At 49.1% G+C, this 18,604-nt stretch overlaps 2 protein-coding genes across 51 annotated transcripts in view; one reads left to right on the top strand and one right to left on the bottom strand.

Annotated features, from left to right (window-relative positions):
• HABP2 (hyaluronan binding protein 2) overlaps positions 1–14,540 on the top strand; it is a 34,691-nt gene extending 20,151 nt beyond the window's left edge. Inside the window, exons 3-13 of the mRNA XM_081538912.1 lie at positions 230–340; positions 1,799–1,906; positions 3,310–3,426; positions 4,163–4,282; positions 4,776–4,947; positions 6,054–6,151; positions 8,073–8,328; positions 8,731–8,873; positions 9,691–9,825; positions 10,806–10,951; positions 13,214–14,540. Of these exons, the coding sequence (XP_081395038.1) occupies positions 230–340; positions 1,799–1,906; positions 3,310–3,426; positions 4,163–4,282; positions 4,776–4,947; positions 6,054–6,151; positions 8,073–8,328; positions 8,731–8,873; positions 9,691–9,825; positions 10,806–10,951; positions 13,214–13,378 (1,571 nt within the window). The 3' untranslated portion in view covers positions 13,379–14,540. The remainder of the gene's footprint in view (positions 1–229; positions 341–1,798; positions 1,907–3,309; positions 3,427–4,162; positions 4,283–4,775; positions 4,948–6,053; positions 6,152–8,072; positions 8,329–8,730; positions 8,874–9,690; positions 9,826–10,805; positions 10,952–13,213) is intronic.
• NRAP (nebulin related anchoring protein) overlaps positions 13,811–18,604 on the bottom strand; it is a 74,727-nt gene continuing 69,933 nt past the window's right edge. For 35 of the 50 annotated variants that reach the window (XM_081538435.1, XM_081538592.1, XM_081538685.1 and 32 more), the window contains 4 exons: positions 17,775–17,882; positions 15,699–16,010; positions 14,602–14,733; positions 13,811–14,058 (listed from right to left, as the gene is read on the bottom strand). In XM_081538435.1, coding sequence (XP_081394561.1) covers positions 13,954–14,058; positions 14,602–14,733; positions 15,699–16,010; positions 17,775–17,882 — 657 coding nt within the window. In that variant the 3' untranslated portion in view covers positions 13,811–13,953. Of the gene's footprint in view, positions 14,151–14,541; positions 14,812–15,655; positions 16,055–17,745; positions 17,883–18,604 lie in introns of all 50 variants that reach the window. The other 15 variants (XM_081538405.1, XM_081538413.1, XM_081538611.1 and 12 more) reach the window with 8 other exon arrangements.

Here is an 18,604-nt window from a genome sequence, read left to right as displayed (position 1 = left end):
TGCCAAATGCCAGTACTGGCTCACTGGGTCATAACAAGCCCCTCAAATGAAAATTCAAAATGCCTGACCCCTTCTATACACCCTATCAGTGTCAGGAGCTGAAAAGACACAGGAAGCCTCTTTTAGGACCTAGAAATCTTTGGAAAACGGGGTTTTCAGTGAAATAAAATGGTGGCTTCATGTAAGTCTAACAATTAGTGTTTCTTCTGTCCTGTTCCCACATCTGTAGATTGGACTCCTGACCAGTATGAGTACAGCCAAGAGTATTATAACCAGGAAGAGAATGCCAGCAGTAGCCCTGCCTATTCTGACAACCCTGACTGGTACTACGAAGAGGATGGTGGGTACCAAAGCTGTCTGAGGGCCCTCCCAAAAGGAGGGCAGCACAGCTAGCGGGGAGTTTACATATGACCACGTGTGAGGGCTCTCTCCCTCCTCTCTGAGTGGTATTATAAAATAGGTTTTGAAAAAAGTTATTTAGAGTGGCTTTTTTTTTCCCCCAGTTAGAATCATATACTGTGAAAACTGGGGAGATTGTTAGACACCATCTCTTCCACCCTCAAATGACAGGGGAAGCAAGTGAGGCCAAGAGAGGAGCTGACTTAGCCAAGATCACACAGCAAGTTAGCGCATCGTCATTCAGGTCTCCCGACCCTGTGGGTTAGAGTCACATTCAAAGTCATTCCCAGAGCTTTCATGACACGGGGGTTCTAATTATGCAGAAGAATTTCAGTTAGCATCAGGCATCAGACTGTAGCTAATGCACAGCTGGCATTGGGACTTTCCTTTCACCTGCGCTATGTTTTCCTTTCTCTTTTCACTCTTGGGAAGCTTTGCACGGTCATTAGGTTGTGTGTGTGTGCATGTGTGTATTCACACGTGTGCTTCAGTCACATTTGTTTTTCTTTCTGTGGCTTCTTAACCCAAGCAAAGGGGCAGAAAGGAAAATGAGAGCTGGGCCTAAGCAGAGGCACGTGACTAAACCAGGAGAAGGAATGCAAAGCACTTAGCAGCTGGAATAAAAGCTGTGTAACTGCGAAGTGGCCTGGAAGGCAGGGCCAAGATCCAGGGCATCAGGGGAACATCAGAAGGGACCATCAAAACAAGAGCCAGGCCCAGGGATCCTAGTTCCTGAACCAAAGAACAATGTGTGTGAACAGAAGGATAAAGAATTCCCCAAGGGAAGATCCATTCAGACAACCATGAAAAGCCAAAGGCACAGATGAAATATGACAAAATCTAACTGAACAAGTAGTTGAAGAAAGATGAAGGCCACTGGGTCATTTCCTCCTCGCCGTCAATTCTTCTGTCCCCCTCTTGCCTTTGGTCTTCTTTCCTGATGTTCAGAAGGCTGGTGTTTCATTAGGGGTGGGTTTTCGTTCCCCACTCCTGACCTCCACCCCTGGGCACTGGGAGTAGGGGAGGTCTTCAGGCTTGTGAAATGCCTTCAGCATCAGAGACAGACCCCGTGGCACTCCCAGCGAGACTGGGAGGAGAGAGACAGTGATGACGGGAAAGGGGAGTTACTCCAGGAGAAAGGCCCCATCCAAAGCCAGGCCGAGGGAGACAGGAACGATTCCTTCTCTCCTCTCCTCTTACTAACCCGAATCCCTCCCTCTGCCCTTGTGATGGCAGTGTTCCTGGCTCTTTAAGGGCAAAGCGTGTCTCCCCCTTTCCCTGATCACTAGTTCTGTAGTTCCTCTCTTATTTGGGGGCAGGAGGCAGAAATCCAATGAGCGAAGGGGGGCATCTCACCTGCTTTTCATTGCAAACCTTGACTTCTGCCCATGTGCTTTAGACCCATGCCTGTCCAACCCCTGTACACATGGCGGGGACTGCCTCATCAGTGGCGCCACCTTCACCTGCCGCTGCCGGGACCCTTTCTCTGGAAACAGGTGTCAGAATGGTGAGTGTACCTTCACCAGATCCACTCTTTCCTCCAAGTTGAATAACAGGCATTTGTTCCTGCAATTCTAGGGGAGTCATGAAGGCTCTCAGAAATCCCATGAAAAGACTGAAAACCACACATATTATATTATGCATAAAGGATTCCTCAGCCTGGTCAAGGCAACATCTCCCTGAGTCTTCATCCCCACGTGTTAGATTGGACTAATATGTCCATTCCACAGATGAGAACACTGAGGAGATAAGAACTGGATCCTGACCAGGACTTGTTATTATTATTGTTTGGAGCGTTTAGACCATCTTCAACAGAAAAGTGTTCTCAAATAGGGGAGCAGGAAGGTGCTCAGGGCACATAAGGCCCAATCCTGTTAGAGAAAGGGAGACCAGAGTATACGGGGTACTTGTGCATGGTCACACATCTAGTTAGCAGAAGAGCAGGAATTAGAGATCTGGAGCCTGATTCCAGCCGGAGGCTCTCTCTTCCTACCATCCTCACTCGTGGAGACTCTGATAAAAGCTGTGTCTGCCTTTAGTGACCTCTTGTGGGCATAGCATGAGGTGATAAGGTATTGGGAATAGAATTCTTATGGGCCAATTATACCCTTAGAGAGAACCTGGATTCTGTTCTATCTAGTGACCATATAACTGGGGTGGGGGAGGCAGTGAGGGTTTTAAGTTTGACTTCTTTTCTCTGTGCCCTTTTCGATTATTCCTACTATTTTCTTTTAAAAAAATTCATTTATTTGGTTGTGCTGGGTCTTAGTTGGGGCATGTGAGATCTTCAGTTGTGGCATTCAAACTCTTAGTTGTAGCATGTGGGATCCAGTTCCCCACCCAGGAATTGAACCCAGGCCCCCTGCACTGGGAGCATGGAGTCTTAGCCCCCAGGCCACCAGGGAAGTCCCTCCTATCATTTTCAACCCTACAAAGTCTTTAAATAAATGCTTCAGGATGGTTTGGGATATCAGGCACAAAGACAGCATCTGAGTTTATCCCTCCACTTCTTGGAAGAGTGACAAAATTGTAAATGGAATATGAAATCAGCTATAAAGTGGAGAAACTCAAATTGCAGATCCATTTGGATTTTTTGAAGGTGTAAAAATTATCAAAGTGTTTATAAAGATAGAATAATAAAGGCTATGAGCACTAGGAACTCATAAGGAACTGGGAGGCAATCATCCATTACCCAAGGATAAGGGAAATTTTCTGGGGGGTTGAGGGGTGAGGGGTGGGCAACATGGTGTTTCAGAACCATGGACAAGGGCACATGCTCTACCAGTCACCATCACTACCTCCCCCAGGGCCCCCTCCTAATTATTGTACTGTGCAGGTACCTCTCAATGTAAAATGTGCCCCAAATAACATCCTGTACTTTGGCAAAACTTCTCTATTGATCTCCCACAGTGCAAAACAAGTGCAAAAACAACCCATGTGGCCGGGGAGACTGTCTCATCACTCAGAGTCCTCCTTACCACCGCTGTGCCTGCAAACACCCTTACAGGGGTTCAGACTGCTCCAGAGGTAAGTACTGGAAGCCTCTTCTATGCTAAGCTCTCTCTACCCTGACTTATGCCTGGGATGTCAGTATCCTACTGTGTGAAGTTCAGATACCAATCCAAAATTTTGGTGGCATTCAAGATGGCCCTTTTAACTAAGACTTTTTAATATTCATTATCCCTGGAGAGTCTGGTGGGAATTGACTGGTCTGTGTGCCTTCCTGTTAAAAAATCATCTTGAAACTCACTTCTAGGAAGTAAGCCCTGGCCCATTCCTAGAATGAGTCATGTATATTTATTCACTGCTGTGAGTCAGGCATTGTCCGAGGAGATTTACATTCTCCCAAAAACACTACAAGAAAGAGTTTTACAGATGGAAAAATTGAAGTTCAGAGAGGTTAGCTAACTTGATCGTGATTACACAGCTATCAAGGGGCAGAGCTAAGTTTCAACCTAGCTCAGACTGGCCCCAAATTCCTGTTCAGTCCATGCATCTTGTTATTCCTTACTGAACGACCCATCTACTTATATACTCATTTTTGCTGGCCTCCATCATATTGCTTCACCCATGTTTGTTTATGTTCTGAAGGTGTGTGTGTATGTTTACTAGCATGTCAGTGGGTCTCTCTTTCCCCTTTGGTGACCCATCTTCTGTGAAAGGATGGACACCAGAAAAGTGCCACCAACATCTCCTCATCAGCTCCGATGTAGCTGCCACTCCTCCTAAAGAGTCTTCCTGGACCCACTCCCTGTGTTCACAGTGGTTCCTGTGTGCAGGCCAAATCCCTGCCAAAACGGTGGCATCTGCTCCCGGCAGAGGCGGAGGTCCAAGTTCACCTGTGCCTGTCCTGACCAGTTCAAGGGGAAAGTCTGTGAAATAGGTATGGGTCTCTACCACTTCTCCAGAATTTCAGAGCCACACAGGAGGCCTCTGGAATCCTTTATCTGTTGGGAACTTGGCAGAACAGGATTCAAGTCAAGATTCCCAAGCACTGCTATTGTCTCAGCCTTCTAACCAAAGGGCATAGGGTGCGTCCCGCTCCATGTAAAGGATGTAATAAACGGGGATATATGTAGGCAAGTCAAATACACCTGGGCATCCTTGATCCTCAATGCACCTACCTCAATGTATCAGTTCTTGTTTGAGCCAAAATTAAATAATTCAGTTCCTACCCCCCACCTCCATGACATTCTGTGTTTTTAAGCTGGGTTGAAGGTGGAACATTCTCAAACCACCTGGGACCTGTGGTGAAATCTCAGGGTGATCAATATTTAGGCCTAGTCCTCTCAACACCTGATACACCTGACAAGTCCTTTCCGGGCATGGCACACCAGTTGGTCTCACTTCTCACATTCTTGCCTGCTCTCTCCGAGGTCCTGATGACTGCTATGTAGGTGACGGCTACTCTTACCGAGGGAAAGTGAGTAAGACAGTCAACCAGCACTCGTGCCTTTACTGGAACTCCCACCTCCTCTTGCAGGAGAATTACAACATGTTTATGGAGGACGCTGAGGCCCATGGGATTGGAGAGCACAACTTCTGCAGGTAAAACTCACCTTCCTTTCTAATCAGTCTTGGCTACTTGTCAGGGTGAGGATTTGTTTGTCCCTTCCCCTTGCTCCTAGTTTTCCTGAGTCAGCTTAGAGATTTTGGAATGGAACACTGAAACTCATCAGCTTTCTATCAATAGGAAGATTTTCCAACTCAGTATAGGTTAGGTTATGCTGCTGTAACAAACAACCCCAAACCCCAGTGGTTTGAAAACATCAGTGTTTATTTCTCACTCACACTGCATGTGTCATGTAGGTTGGGTAACTCCACAAAGTTACTCAAATATCCAGAGAAGGCAAGGAGAGCCTGGAACATGGAGATTTTTACTACCTCAACCTAGAAGTGACACATCATTTCGGCACACATATTTCATTGACCAGAAATAGTCACATGGTCCCACATAAACTTCAAGGGAGAAATGGAATGTCAAAGGAGAAAATGAAAGGTTTGGTGAGCCTTACAGTCTCTGCCACAAGGATATGCAGGTTTTCCCAGATAAGAATAATGTTATTTCCATCCCTGGTGATGACTAGTTACCTTCTTCCCCCTCTGCTGCCTCCAGACCATTCTGTTGCCTTCCTCCCTCTGCTCATTGTCTAACCAAAGCAAGGACATTCTATACGGTCTCCATATAGAAAGAGGGATTTTGTGTATGGTTTTCAGCTGGTTCCATTAAGCAGGAGGATTTCCCTTGCACAACACACAAGTTCCCTTCCACTTTCGTTGACCTTGAGCTGTTCCTTCCACGGGATTGTCTTCAGGTAGCCTCTCTCAGAGAATTCTCATGCTCCGAATTTGAAACTTTGGGCAAAGGAGCCCTTCTCTCACATTGTTTCCATACTTATTTCATGTTCCTGATAAAGAAGGATCTTCAATAAGGATCTCATTTATTTTCCTGCAAAAAAATCTGTGTCCTGTGGATCTGGCATAAAGCTTGTGAACTACTTCCTGGTTATTGAGATTCCCCTACAGAAGTTAAGACTTGGTCCCAGAGCTATAACCACCCTTATACGCCACGCTTTGCTAACCTGTTAGAGGAATGGAATGGAAGGTGGCCCTGGGCCATGACCCCGGCTTACTTTGTTTTTTTGTTTTTTTAGAAACCCGGATGGAGACAAAAAGCCCTGGTGTTTCTTTAAAGTAAACAATGCAAAGGTGAAATGGGAGTACTGTGATGTCCCTACCTGCTCTGCCCTAGGTAAGACCGTGGCTGCCTGGAGGTCCGGTGGTGGGGAGGTTGTAGATCCACAGACAGATATTTCTGGAGCTCTCTCTCTCCTACGCCTACCCTCCCTGCACACCTGCGTCATAGTTTGCCATTCTAGTGGCAACCCAACTTCCCGACCCTCTGCTCCCTTCTCGGGAGGTTGAGCAGACCTGGACAACTTTGCAAACTCAGGCCTCCTGCTCCCAGTCAGTGCATTCAGCAAATACTGATCGCTTGCTTGCCGTATGCCAGGTGCTGTGCCAGGCCTTCAGTGTACAGTGGGGATCAAACATTGGCTGGGCCTCCACAGCCTCTCAGGATGCAACATGGACTGATTTCTAGCCTCACGGTCTTTCTGAAAGTCTGCCTTGGTCCACTTCTCTACCCACATCTGAAGCTATGCACCCTCCTGCCCTGATCAGTGGAATTACTTCCCTGAACAGTTTCATTTTTGTGCCTTTGCTCTATCCCATGTTTGCCCTTGTCCATATCTAACTATTCTTTGAGAATCACCCCAAGTAATCACTCCTCCTGGCTCAAATGGTAAAGAATCCACCTGCAGTGCAGGAGATCTGGGTTCAGTCCCTGGGTCAAGAAGATCCCCTGGAGAAGGGAGTGGCTACCCACTCTAGAATTCTTGCCTGGAGAATTCCATGGACCGAGGATCTTGATTGGCTATAGTCTGTGGGGTCACAAAGAGTCGGACATGACTGAGCAACTGTCACTTTCAATCACTCCTCCAGAAAGTCCTCCATGATCTACCAAGTGAAGTGTTACCTCTCACTCCTTACAAACCTCATGAAATAGATTGGGCACCACCCATACTCATATTGCGCTTTCCTTTGGTTGACAGGTATCTGTGCAAATGTCTCATCTACCCAACTCGGTCATCTGGGTATCTTCCCCTAGGCACCAAAAAAGCCTTCAAAAATCTATGTGTGCATTAACATAGTTAAATACATCCCCAGAAGTCAGTAAAGAATCCGCCTGCAATGCAGGTGACCTGTGTTTGATTCCTGGGTCTGGAAGATCCCCTGGAGAAGGAAATGGCAACCCACTCCAGTATTCTTGCCTGGAAAATCCCATGGATAGAGGAACTTGGTGGGTTACAGTCCATGGATTTGGACACAACTTAGCAACTAAACTACCAGAGATGGATTTCTATTTTGATACTTATTTGCACATGTTTTATTGAAATACAGTTGCTATATACAGTGTTATGTAAGTTACAGGTGTATACTAGGAGTCACAGTTTTTAAATGTTGTACTATATTTATAGTTATTATAAAATATGGACTATATTCCTCCTGTTGTACAACAAAATAAACGCCCTGTAGTTTATTTTATACCTAATAGTTTGCACCTTTTAATCCCTTATCCCTGTCTTGCCTCTCCTCCCTCTGCTAAGCACTAGTTCATACACTATGCCTGAGTCTGCTTCTTTTTTTTTACAGTCTCTATTTGTTGTATTTTTTAGATTCCATATATAAATCATACACATTTTTATGTGTTTGTATACACATCAAAATAAGAAGGAAAAAGCAATGTCTTCATCATTAATTCTATAGACTTGCTTTGTGTTAAGGTGCTCAACAATTCTTTAAGGGTATGTATAAGCATGCAGGTTTTTTTTTTTCCACTATACCACGTGGGCTTGTGGGATCTTCAGTCCTCGACCAGGTATTGAATCTGGGCCTTCAGCAGTAAGAGCACAGAGTCTTAACCACTGGACCATCAGGGAACTCTGCCAACAAATGTTAATCGCATATGTGCCCATCCTGTATGCACCAGTGTAGTCTCTTAGCTCTGGACACTAGCTCAGCTTCTGAGGCAGAGCCATACCTCTGATAAGGTCCTTCTGAGAACCTAGAGGGAAGGTGGAAGTATGATTTATTTCTCTTGTGTTTCACAGACGTTGCCAACCCAGAGGGAAGACCCACGGAGCCCTTGACCAAGTTTCCTGAGTTTGAGTCCTGCGGGAGGGCTGAGATAGCAGAGAGGAAGGTCAAGAGGATCTTTGGAGGCTTTAAGAGCACAGCGGGCAAGCACCCGTGGCAGGCATCCCTGCAGACCTCACTACGACTGACCGTCTCCATGCCCCAGGGCCACTACTGTGGGGGGGCGCTGATCCACCCATGCTGGGTGCTGACTGCCGCCCACTGCACTGAGTAAGCGCCTGCTGGGAGCAAAGGCCAGGGTGGCCAGAATCCCCAGGGGTGCTCTCCCCTTCCCATCTGATCAGCGTCTTGTGGCAGGACTAGGGGGTCTGATCTAGCTCCAAGGGCAAAAGCGTGTCTCCTTAAAACCAGACAACAGAAGAAAGCTCCTGTGTGTAGAATGCTTACCACGTGCATTACATGTGTTATGACAGTCAAGCCTCTAAACTGACTGCTGAATGACCAGCAGGAGAGCTCTGTGAGCAAGACCACGACTACAGATGAGGATGCCATGGGGCGAGAAGTCAGGTCATCTATCAAAGGTCACACAGCTCACGGGGAACAGAGCCAGGGTGTGGCTCCAGCCTCTCAAATTCCAGGACTAGATCTGATCATCTTACTTTTTGCTTACAGGATAAAAACCAAAAATCTAAAAGTGGTACTTGGAGACCAGGACCTGAAGAAGACGGAATTCCATGAGCAGAGCTTTGGGGTAGAGAAGATATTCAAGTACAGCCACTATATTGAAATAGACAACATTCCCTACAACGATATTGGCAAGTCTCTTCTATTGTGGCTTTCCCGTGGGTCTTGTCCTGCGTGGATTTCTCTACTGACAGAAGGTCGAGACTTGGTTCTGGAAGGTGCTCTAAGCAGGTCTTTCATAGATCCTGTAAGGTTCCAGGGTGTTTTAGTTCTGAAAGTTCTGTGTAAGTGTTGCAGATAAATGTGTACAGACTTTTAAACCGAGGGGAAGGAACATCCGATGTGAAGGATGGTGTGCTGTGCAGAGCTGAGTCTTGAATCCCTACTCCCCCACTTATTAACTGGTTTCAGCCTTCTAAGTCTCAGTTCCCTCTTCTGTGAAACAGGGACACTGATGTTCACTTCCTGTGTGCTAAGTGACATGAGGTACCCGTGTCTCACGTACATCTGGCACCTGGTAGGCAATGATGTACTTAAGCTTCTTGCTCCTTAGTTCTGTATCTTATTTCTTCATCCACACACTTCTCACTCTCCCTCCTCAACACTGTGCATGCGTGCTAAGTCGCTTCAGTCGTGTCTGACTCTGTGCGACCCTATGGACTGCAGCCTACCAGGCTCCTCTGTCCTCAACACCTTTCTCCCCCTTAAAGCCTGTTTTTCTAAAATGGATTCCAAATGATTTCAAACCCAGTTACCATTTCTTAGTATTCCTCTCAGCCTGAAGTGTTATGATTCCTCCCCAGGTGCAAGTTAAAAGCATGAAATGATAAGAGAAGAATTTGGGGTATTGGGAGTGGGGTTTTCCTACGACCACCTTCCAATCGAGCTGAAGGTGATGCTTCTTCGATCGAGAGGGTCTCATCACCCATTTTCCCTCTCTCTACCTAGCCTTGCTCAAGCTAAAGCCAGTGGATGGGCACTGTGCCCTCGAATCCAAATACGTGAAAACTGTCTGTTTGCCCGACGGTCCCTTTCCCTCTGGGACCGAGTGCCACATCTCCGGCTGGGGTGTCACAGAAACAGGTGAGTCTGGCCATGCATTATCCTGAGACTCAGGTGACTTACATCCTCCAGACAAGAAAGGGTCACATTCAACTGCCCTCTGGGACTAGAAATCAGAGTTATTTTCAAAATGACCTATCAAAAGAAAGAGATTGCCCCAGCTTTCTGTGTATGTGCTCAGTCATTTCTGCCTCTTTGCAACCCCATGGACTGTAGCCTGCCAGGCTTCTCTGTCCATGGGCTTTTCCAGGCAAGAACACTGTAGTGGGTTGCCATTTCCTACTCCAAGGTATTTTCCTGGCCATCTCTCTAGCTCTAGTTAAATCTCATCACCTTCACAGTCTCCTCTCATCTCCACATCTGTCTTTGGCCCTAGCCCCTAGCTCCTTGACTTTCACCAAGCATTGATCTTGTATCCATGGAGAATTTCCTCCTTTCCTAGGTATATATAGTACTGACAAGATTATGTCATTATCGTTCAGTCGCTAAGTCATGTCCAACTCTTTGTGACCCCATGGACTGCAGCATGCCAGGCTTCCCTGTCCTTCACTATCTCCCAGAGTCTGCTCAGATTCATGTCTGTTGAGTAGGTGATGCTATCTAACCATCTCATCCTCTGCTGCCCTCTTTTCCTTTTGTCTTCCTTCTTTCCCAGCATGAGTCTTTTCCAATGAGTTGGCTGTTCCCATCAGGCGGCCAAAGTATTGGAACTTCAGCTTCAGCATCAGTCCTTCCAATGCATGTGCCCTGTCATACGGAAATTCAGAAGTCGTATCTTAAGTGTCTCTCAAATACTCAAAATAGACTTCTCTCCCTTCCGATTTTGTTCTTAATAATGGAAAGCAAGGATCATTTCAAGTAGGCGTCTCTCCTCGTCTCCTGGAAAAACCCCTACTGCTTGAACGTGGGGCTGGTGGCCCTCTTCTGACCACTGCTGACTTCTGGTGGGGCAGGTTCCAGCCTGGTCTCTACAATGGCAAGGTCTTTTCTCTGCCCCTCAGGAGAAGGGTCCCGCCAGCTCCTGGATGCCAAGGTCAAGCTGATCAGCAACACGATGTGCAACTCCCACCGACTCTATGACCACTCAATTGACGACAACATGATTTGTGCAGGAAACCTCCAGAAGCCTGGACAAGACTCCTGCCAGGTCAGAGACTCCACGTGGCATTTGGAGAAAGCAGGGCCTTATACGGGGGCACAGAGGGCCCTTAGAGCCCGGGAAGGAGAGGCAGAGACCCACCTGCCATTCAGTCAAGGTGGGCATATCTGTCCTCTGGCAAACCTGAATCCACACCAGACCAGGAGGACTCAGCATCAATACCATAGCAGTCACTTTGCTCGCTGTTGTTGAATTTGACTGTCACCAGTCTGGTGAAGGATGTCACTGTCATCATTGCACGGACGCTTAGAGAAATTATCTTGGCCCATAGCTCCTGGGTAGAGTGCAGAGCAAGAACTTGCTCCTCTGTGTTAAAATGTGTAGAGGGTGTTTCTGCCCTCAGCACTGGGCAGCTTGTCTGCAAATCCCAGTGAGCAGGGGACATTTGCAAAGACCAGTGGTTAGAAAGAGAAAGATGAGGGGCCAGAGAATGCAGAATATTGAGTCACCGTTAGGATTTAAATGTGTGTGTGTGAAGCGGGAAGGAAATTTAGCCCTAATACACTAATTGGCTGAGTGGCTCCTCTGTGGCTAGAGCCAATTTAGATCCTGCCTGACATCCACCCCCAGGCAGGACTTTGGGGGACAAGCATGGGCACACTCAAGCCTGAGCTCCTCCCTACAAAGGAACTCAACAATGATCTGCAGCCTCGAGACTGTTTTGGAATGGGAAATCATGGTCACTCTCAGGGTCTGTGGCTCTCCTGTGACCCTCTGCCCTCTCCCAAGGAGCCACAGGTATCTACCTACTTGAAGGGTGTGGGCAGATGGGAGTGATTTTCCCTGAGTCCCTAGAAGATGGATAAGGAAACAAATTGCAGGATTTTAAAAAGACAGTCAAAGGTTTGAAACCCACTTCTGTCCTTTACTTTGTGACCTTTATCAGTCACTGAATGGCTTAGTCAGCTTGGGCTTCTATACAGGTGACTGCACACTGGGTGGCTAAACAGCAGACATTTATTTCTCACAGTCCTGGAGGCTGGAAGACTGAGATCAGGGTGCCGGCATGGTTCCAGTGAGGACTCACTCTGACTGCCAACTTCTCATCATGTCCTCATGTGGCAAAGAGAAGAGAGCTCTCTAGGTCCCTTCTGCATGTGTGCCTAGTTGCTCGGTTGTGTCCGATTCTTTGCAACCCCAAGGACTGCAGCCCACCAGGCTCCTCTGTCCATGGGATTTCTCAAGCAAGAATACTGGCGTGGGTTACCATTTCCTTCTCCAGGGGATCTTCCTGACCCAGGGATCAAATGTGTGTTTCCTGCACTGCAAGTGGACTCTATAACGACTGGGCCACAAGGTTCCTACAAGGGCACGAATCCCGTGCATGGTCCCCACCCTCGCAACCTAATTACCTCCCCAAAGCCCCACCTTCTAATAAAACATTAGGCTTTAACACAGGAATTTGAGAAGGGCAGGGAAGACACAAACATTCAACCTGCTGCCCTCAAATAACTAGCCGACCTCAGGTGTCTAATCTATAAAATGGAACTAGAGTATCCATAAAATTAGGAGATTGTAGCTAAGATCGAAAGAAATATTCATTAAATATCCTACCAGGTGTGTAAGCAGGAGCAGGCGTGTGTGTGTGTGTGAGCTGTCGTTCTCATTCTTGTCCTCCCCACCACCCTCCTCCTCTCCACTCTAACTGGTTTAATGTGAACCATGCACTGTCCCATGAGCCTTACAAGCATTAGTCCTTACAAGAACCCTCGGGTGGGTTCTGTTGCCGCCCATGGTTTACAGTGTGAGAAATGGAGGCCCCATAGGCCAGCAGATGGACAGCCTGGTTTGGAGCCCAGTAAATCTAACCCCATAGACCATGCTGAACATCATGGCCATGCTGCCTCTGAACCCCATCCTTCCTGACCAAATGTGTGCCCTGCAGGTGCTCTATCCAAACAGGGCATCCCTCCAGCCCCTGCTAGATCCCAGGATGGAATGAGAAGTCGAGAGCCCCTTAGTAATATCTGCATCACTGAGTCATGGTGGGTCAGGAAGTCAGGACGTGACCTGGGCCCAGCCCCATGGCTTCTCTGCCAAGCCCTCTCTGACTTAGGACGCAGGTTGGTATCTGCTTCTCTCCCTTCAGAGCACTGCATCATATGAGGCCTAAGAAGAACATTGTTGCCACTTTCCCCAGGGTTGGCCAACGGTCCCACCCCTCACCCACCAGCATCCCCTCACAGAAGGCGGGGGTGTCTCTGAGTGTATACTGAACCACAAAGTGGACTCCTGCATCTTTTCCCGTAGGGCGACTCTGGAGGCCCTCTGACCTGTGAGAAGGACGGCACCTCCTACATCTACGGGATCGTGAGCTGGGGCCTGGAGTGTGGGAAGAAGCCAGGGGTCTACACCCAAGTGACCAAATTCCTAACGTGGATCAAAGCCACCATGGAGAAGGAGGCAAGCTTCTGAGGTGTCTTCTGAGGCTCACAGCCCGTCCTGTGAACACCCAGACAAGGCGAGGCCCTGTGGGCAGCAATGGACGCCCCCTGGAGCCTCTGAGTATCCAGGTTCTAAGCAGAGACCACTGCTGCCCAGCCCAGGGCACCCGGGACCAGCGTGGCCCCCGCTTCCTCAGGATCCCTCCTGGGAAACCCAGAAATGAGAGAATCAACCTGAAGTGCATGACGTTTGCTTCCCTTCCAACAATCATAGCTTCTAGAAAATCAGTGTTCACAGCCTGCCTTCACCTGGGACATTGGCAAGTGTGAGCTTTCAGACGGCTCAGCGTCGGTGGGGGTCACCTTTACGTCTTTATTCCTCAGACACTCAAGGTGCACAACAGGGCCAGCCACCCACTGCTAGGTGTTAGACAGAGGACCAAAACACAACATTCTCCACACATTTTCAGGGAGCTGTTATTTTAATAAAGGAGGACTAGGGCAGGGGCGCCATTTTCACAGTTGGCTCCGACTGAAGCCATGTCTCGGGCATGCAGATTTCCTCTCCAGCTTCTCTCCCAAGAACCAAGGGTGGACGCCGCCCACTCAGAACGGCGGGGCCTTCCTCCTTTTGACGTGCAGAATCTCGGTGGCATCTGGGTTTACAACCCCCCTCTGATCATCTCCAGTCTCCATAGCCTCCGGCCCCCACTGCAGAAACCAGACACACTTCCCTGAGTGAAGCGGAAGCTCCCACAAGACAAGCTGTCTAAAAAGCTCTCCCTCTCCTTCCTTTCTCCCTCCTCCATCCTCCCCAAGAAAAAGGAACCTCAAGGCAAGAAAGAAAGAAGCAAAGCCCATCTCTCATTTAGACGGGGTGCCTTTCTTCTGAACAAAGTAGGGTTCAAAACCCAGACTGTGGTAGACAGCAAGGCTCTGACCCCTTCCACACATGTAACGAGCAAGCAGTCGGCCCAGCCTGGCTGGCGTGGCCGGGATTGATGTAGCCCCGGCACGCTCGCCTCCGAAGAACTAATGGCTGTGACTTCAGAGAAAACCCTGCAGGAAGTTTAACCCAGGTGTCATCCGCCTGGTCATCTCAGACCCATGAAATTAGGCGCCTTGCCTGAGCTGCATTGCATGCGTCTTTAGAGCCAGCTAACCTTTGGCCAAAAATAAAGTTGGAAAAGAAACAATTGAGTTTGCCTCCCCCCACCTCCATCCCGTGGCCTTGCCTGCCAGCCCGCTACTTACGTAAGCCCCTCGGAGACCCAGGCCCCTTGTGTTGGCCAGTTCTGCAGCCCGCCGAGCCATTTCCACTTTGTAGGAGCCAGGAGGTGTCCAGCCAATACCTCTGGTCAGGTTCAAGTCTGATTTGTACTTGACCTTGGGGGAACGAGGGAGGCAAGAGGAATAGGTCAGCAGGGCATAGAGTGGAGAGGCTTAAAAAGGCTGCCCTGGGGACTATGTTGTTAGTGAAACCAGGACGTGGGAGCCAAACTGCCTTAAGCAGGAGCTCCTTGGCACTGAGGACTCACTATGCTGGGAGTTGGGCCAGCACAGCGCTGTCCCCTGTATCTCTCTACTCAAGGGGGCTGCAGTGAGAGTGGAGGGTCAGAGATCTGGTTCAAGGCCGAGCTCCTATCTAGACCTGCTCTGTAACCTTAAGGAAGTCATTTCCCATTTAGGGGCTTCAGTTGCCTCTCAGAGATAAAGGGCCAGGCTGGTGACTACTAAGATCCCTTGGAAAGAGTATGTGCCTGCTAAGCCGCTTCAGTCATGTCTGACTCGTCGCCAGACTGTAGCCCGTCAGGCTTCTCAGTCCATGGGATTTCCCAGGCAAGAATACTAGAGTGGGTTGCCACGCCCTTCTCCAGGGAATCTTCCTGACCCAGCGATCAAACCCGTGTCTCTCACATCTCCTGCACAGGCAAGTGGGTTCTTTACCCCTAGCGCCACCTGGAAAGCCCTGGAAAGTGCGCAGCAATCAAGACCTTGGGCTCTCACATTAAACAATATGGGGCTCAGATCCCAGACCTGCTACTGATTGCCATGGGATCCTGAGTAAGTGACTTCACCGCTCTAAGCCTCCGGTTCCCTATCTGTAAACTGGCTGGTTGTGAGAGCCATGGGGCACAACATGGAAAGCATTTGGCCCAGAGCCTGGCCCACAGGAAGGGCTCGATACACTGGGATTCTTGTCATTTTTTCTGGCACTATCATGTTAGGTCTAGGTTCTATCTCAGCCCAGCTCCTCCCTGAGGCAAACACGGGACGTGGGATTATGGACACCTCCAATGAAGAGAACCAGAGGCAGGGCCTAGGCCTGGGGGGCGGGGAGGGCAGCTCACATCGCTCTGCAGCCGGTGGGCCTTCTGCGCGTGTTTCAGGCCCAGCTGCTCCGGGTCGCAGGTGGGCTGGGGCAGGGGCTGCCTGTAGTGTACGTCACTGGCCAGCTGCTGGCTTCTCTTGGCCTGGAGGAAGCCGGGCTGGTCTGGGCGGCTGTGGAACTGGGACCGACTCTTGGCGAAGTCTTTCTTGTACTCGTTGTCACTCTGGAGTCTGCCGACGCTGAGGAAATGCTTCATTCTCGGGTCGTCGTGGATGCTGCGGTACCCAATCTGCAGGCCCCGGTCCCGCAGGAAGGCCTCTTTGTACCGGAACTACAGGGCAGAGGAGTAGAGATGGGGGGGTCACGGGAGCCCCCCTTCCCTCCAGCGCCGGCCCTCGGGATTCTCAACAGGAAGTTCAACAGTGGGTCAAGGGCACCGCTTTGGATTCAAGTAGGCCCGGGATCCGGGTTTCCCTCTGTTTCCTTTAGTTGTGTGGCCTCGGGTCAGTTACTGAGTCTCTCTGAGCTTTGGTTTCCCCACTTGATAAAATGGGTGCATGAACCTCCATCCCACGGGATAGTGAGAGGATTCAGCGAGATGGGGCTGAGCTTCATGTCCCGCACAGGCTCACATCCACCCAGTGGTAGGTGCGGGTATTGCTGTGGTAACAGTTAATCCAACAGCTAAGAAGCGCACCCATTCTATCAGCAGCCACTCATCCTTTGATTTATTACCAGCTTTCAGGGACCCAACCTAGCGCTCCTCCAACCATATATAATGAAAAACGGGATTGATTCACTTTGTTTTGCTTTTTAAAATTTCCAGTCCATCGAAGCTCAGTATGTGGTCCTTCTGCCTGTGATGGCATGTGTGCGAAATCACTTCAGTCGTGTCTGACTCTGTGTGACCCCACGGACTGTAGCCGCCAGGCTCCCCTGTCCATGGGATTCTCCAGGCAAGAATACTGGAGCGGGTTGCCGTGCCCTCCACCAGGGGATCTTCCCCACCCAGGGATCGAACCCGCATCTCTTATGTCTCCTGTACTGGCACATGGGTTCTTTAACACTAGCACCACCTGGGAAGCCTGTGATTAGTATGTAAAAATACCAGGTGCATTTGATAAACCCAAACTGGCCTCTATTCTGCTCAGCCGGAGGAGTCCATCCATCTCAGGCTTGGAGGTCAGAACATCTAATTGCTCAGTGTTGCTAAATGCTTGGTTTCTATACTTGTTTCACTTTGAACCTGTGACAAGTTGTTCATGAATGACCACATATCTAGTTAGTAATGTCTTCCTATCAAGGTAGTGATGTCTTCCTCTTTGATAATAACAGCTACCATGTTTTGCCCCCCTGCTCTGTACATGACACTGTGAACCATTTTGGTTACATTCCTACATCAATCCTGGGCTTCCTTGTGGCTCAGCTGGTAGAGAATCCACCTGCAATGCATGAGACCCTGGTTCTATCCCTGGGTTGGGAAGATCCCCTGGAAAAGGGAAAGGCTACCCACTCCAGCATTCTGGCCTGGAGAATTCCATGGACTGTATAGTTCATAGGGTGGCAAAGAGTTAGACACGGCTGAGCGACTTTCACTTTCTCTACATCAATCCTGTCATCAATAGAGACAAGTATTAGATCTCTATTTCATAGGAGAAATTTTAGTTCAGAGGATTTAAGCAACTTGCTCAAGACCACAGAGCCAACTCCTACGCAACTGAGCCAGGATCTGAACTCAAGTCAATCTAGGCGGGAAACCCAATCTCTTTCTATCCCATAGTGCACTTCAGCTTTAAAAAAAAAAAGTCCCTTTATTGAAGGTCAACAAATCAGTCCTCTGCTAACTGATTTCTAGTTTCTGTCCATGTGCATCAACGTTTAAGAATGCCTCTCTTGAAGGAGACGAAGTAGGAATAAAACCTTCCCCGATTCCAAATTTCTGGCTGAGATGCTAGAAAATAAGGCCAACTTTTATTCCTTTCACTTGAAATACATTTTCAGCTTTGGTTCCCAGTGGCTTGCCTTTCAACAGAACTGGGAAAACCACAGTGAAACCTATCAGTGACAGAGGCAGGGAGAGAACGTGAGGTCTTACGTCACTGGCAATCTCCCTCGATGCCCGGGCCGTCTGGAACGGGATGGCGTCCAGCCTGAAGTCGTAGCCGCCAGCCCGGGTCTGCTCCCAGGAGTGTCTGTAAACTTTCTAGTTGGGGAAACAAAGAAATGAGTGAGAGTTGAGTGGGCAGCTCCATGCCTCCATGTCTGCTAGTTGTCAGAGGGAGTAATTCCTATACAGGTACTCTCTGTCTTGCTGGTGCTCAGATGGCAGAGCCCATGATGGCAGATGGCAGACCACCCTGAGGGCCTCCCCAGCTCTGGCCATGAAGGGCTTTGGCTCTAAACGCCCAGCCTGAGCATCAGGCCCTGCTCTTGTGGGTCTCGGGGTCTGGCTGATTTGCTACATCTTGGGGGTACCAGATGCCCCTATCCCCCTTCTTCCTGTCTTTGTTTTCATTCCAGCACCTCAAGTTTGCAGCTTCCAGCTGCCAGAATGCAAAGTTAAAGAACCCTGTTTCTCTACACATGCTGCCAGTTCTATTCCTTGGGTCCTGGCACCCTCATGTTCATCGGCTCCACTCACTTCCTGGGGGCCCCTGGGCCATCTTTGATGCCACGTCACAGCATCCCTGTGAAGCGTGCTGCAGCCCCCACGCCCTCCTGGTGTCTGCACCGAGAGGAGAGCCTTCACCTGAATTAAATTGATCGTCAGGAACCTGACCGAGTTCCTGACCCCTGCATTTCACATCGTCCTCTTTTATTTTCCCCCCTTTCAAGTTGTTCTTGCACACCCTCCGGGAGTCTGTAATCACATCCTCTTAGTCCTCAGGTAGACCCACATCACCTATGGAGGCATCAAAACCGCCC

The sequence above is a fragment of the Giraffa tippelskirchi genome, chromosome 2 (assembly GCF_054371585.1).
Source record: "Giraffa tippelskirchi isolate mGirTip1 chromosome 2, T2T-mGirTip1v1.2.pri, whole genome shotgun sequence".
NCBI classification, from domain to species: Eukaryota; Metazoa; Chordata; class Mammalia; order Artiodactyla; family Giraffidae; genus Giraffa; species Giraffa tippelskirchi.
The sequence above is the reverse complement of the archived record's forward strand: the minus strand, read 5'-3'. Positions and strand labels throughout refer to the sequence as shown.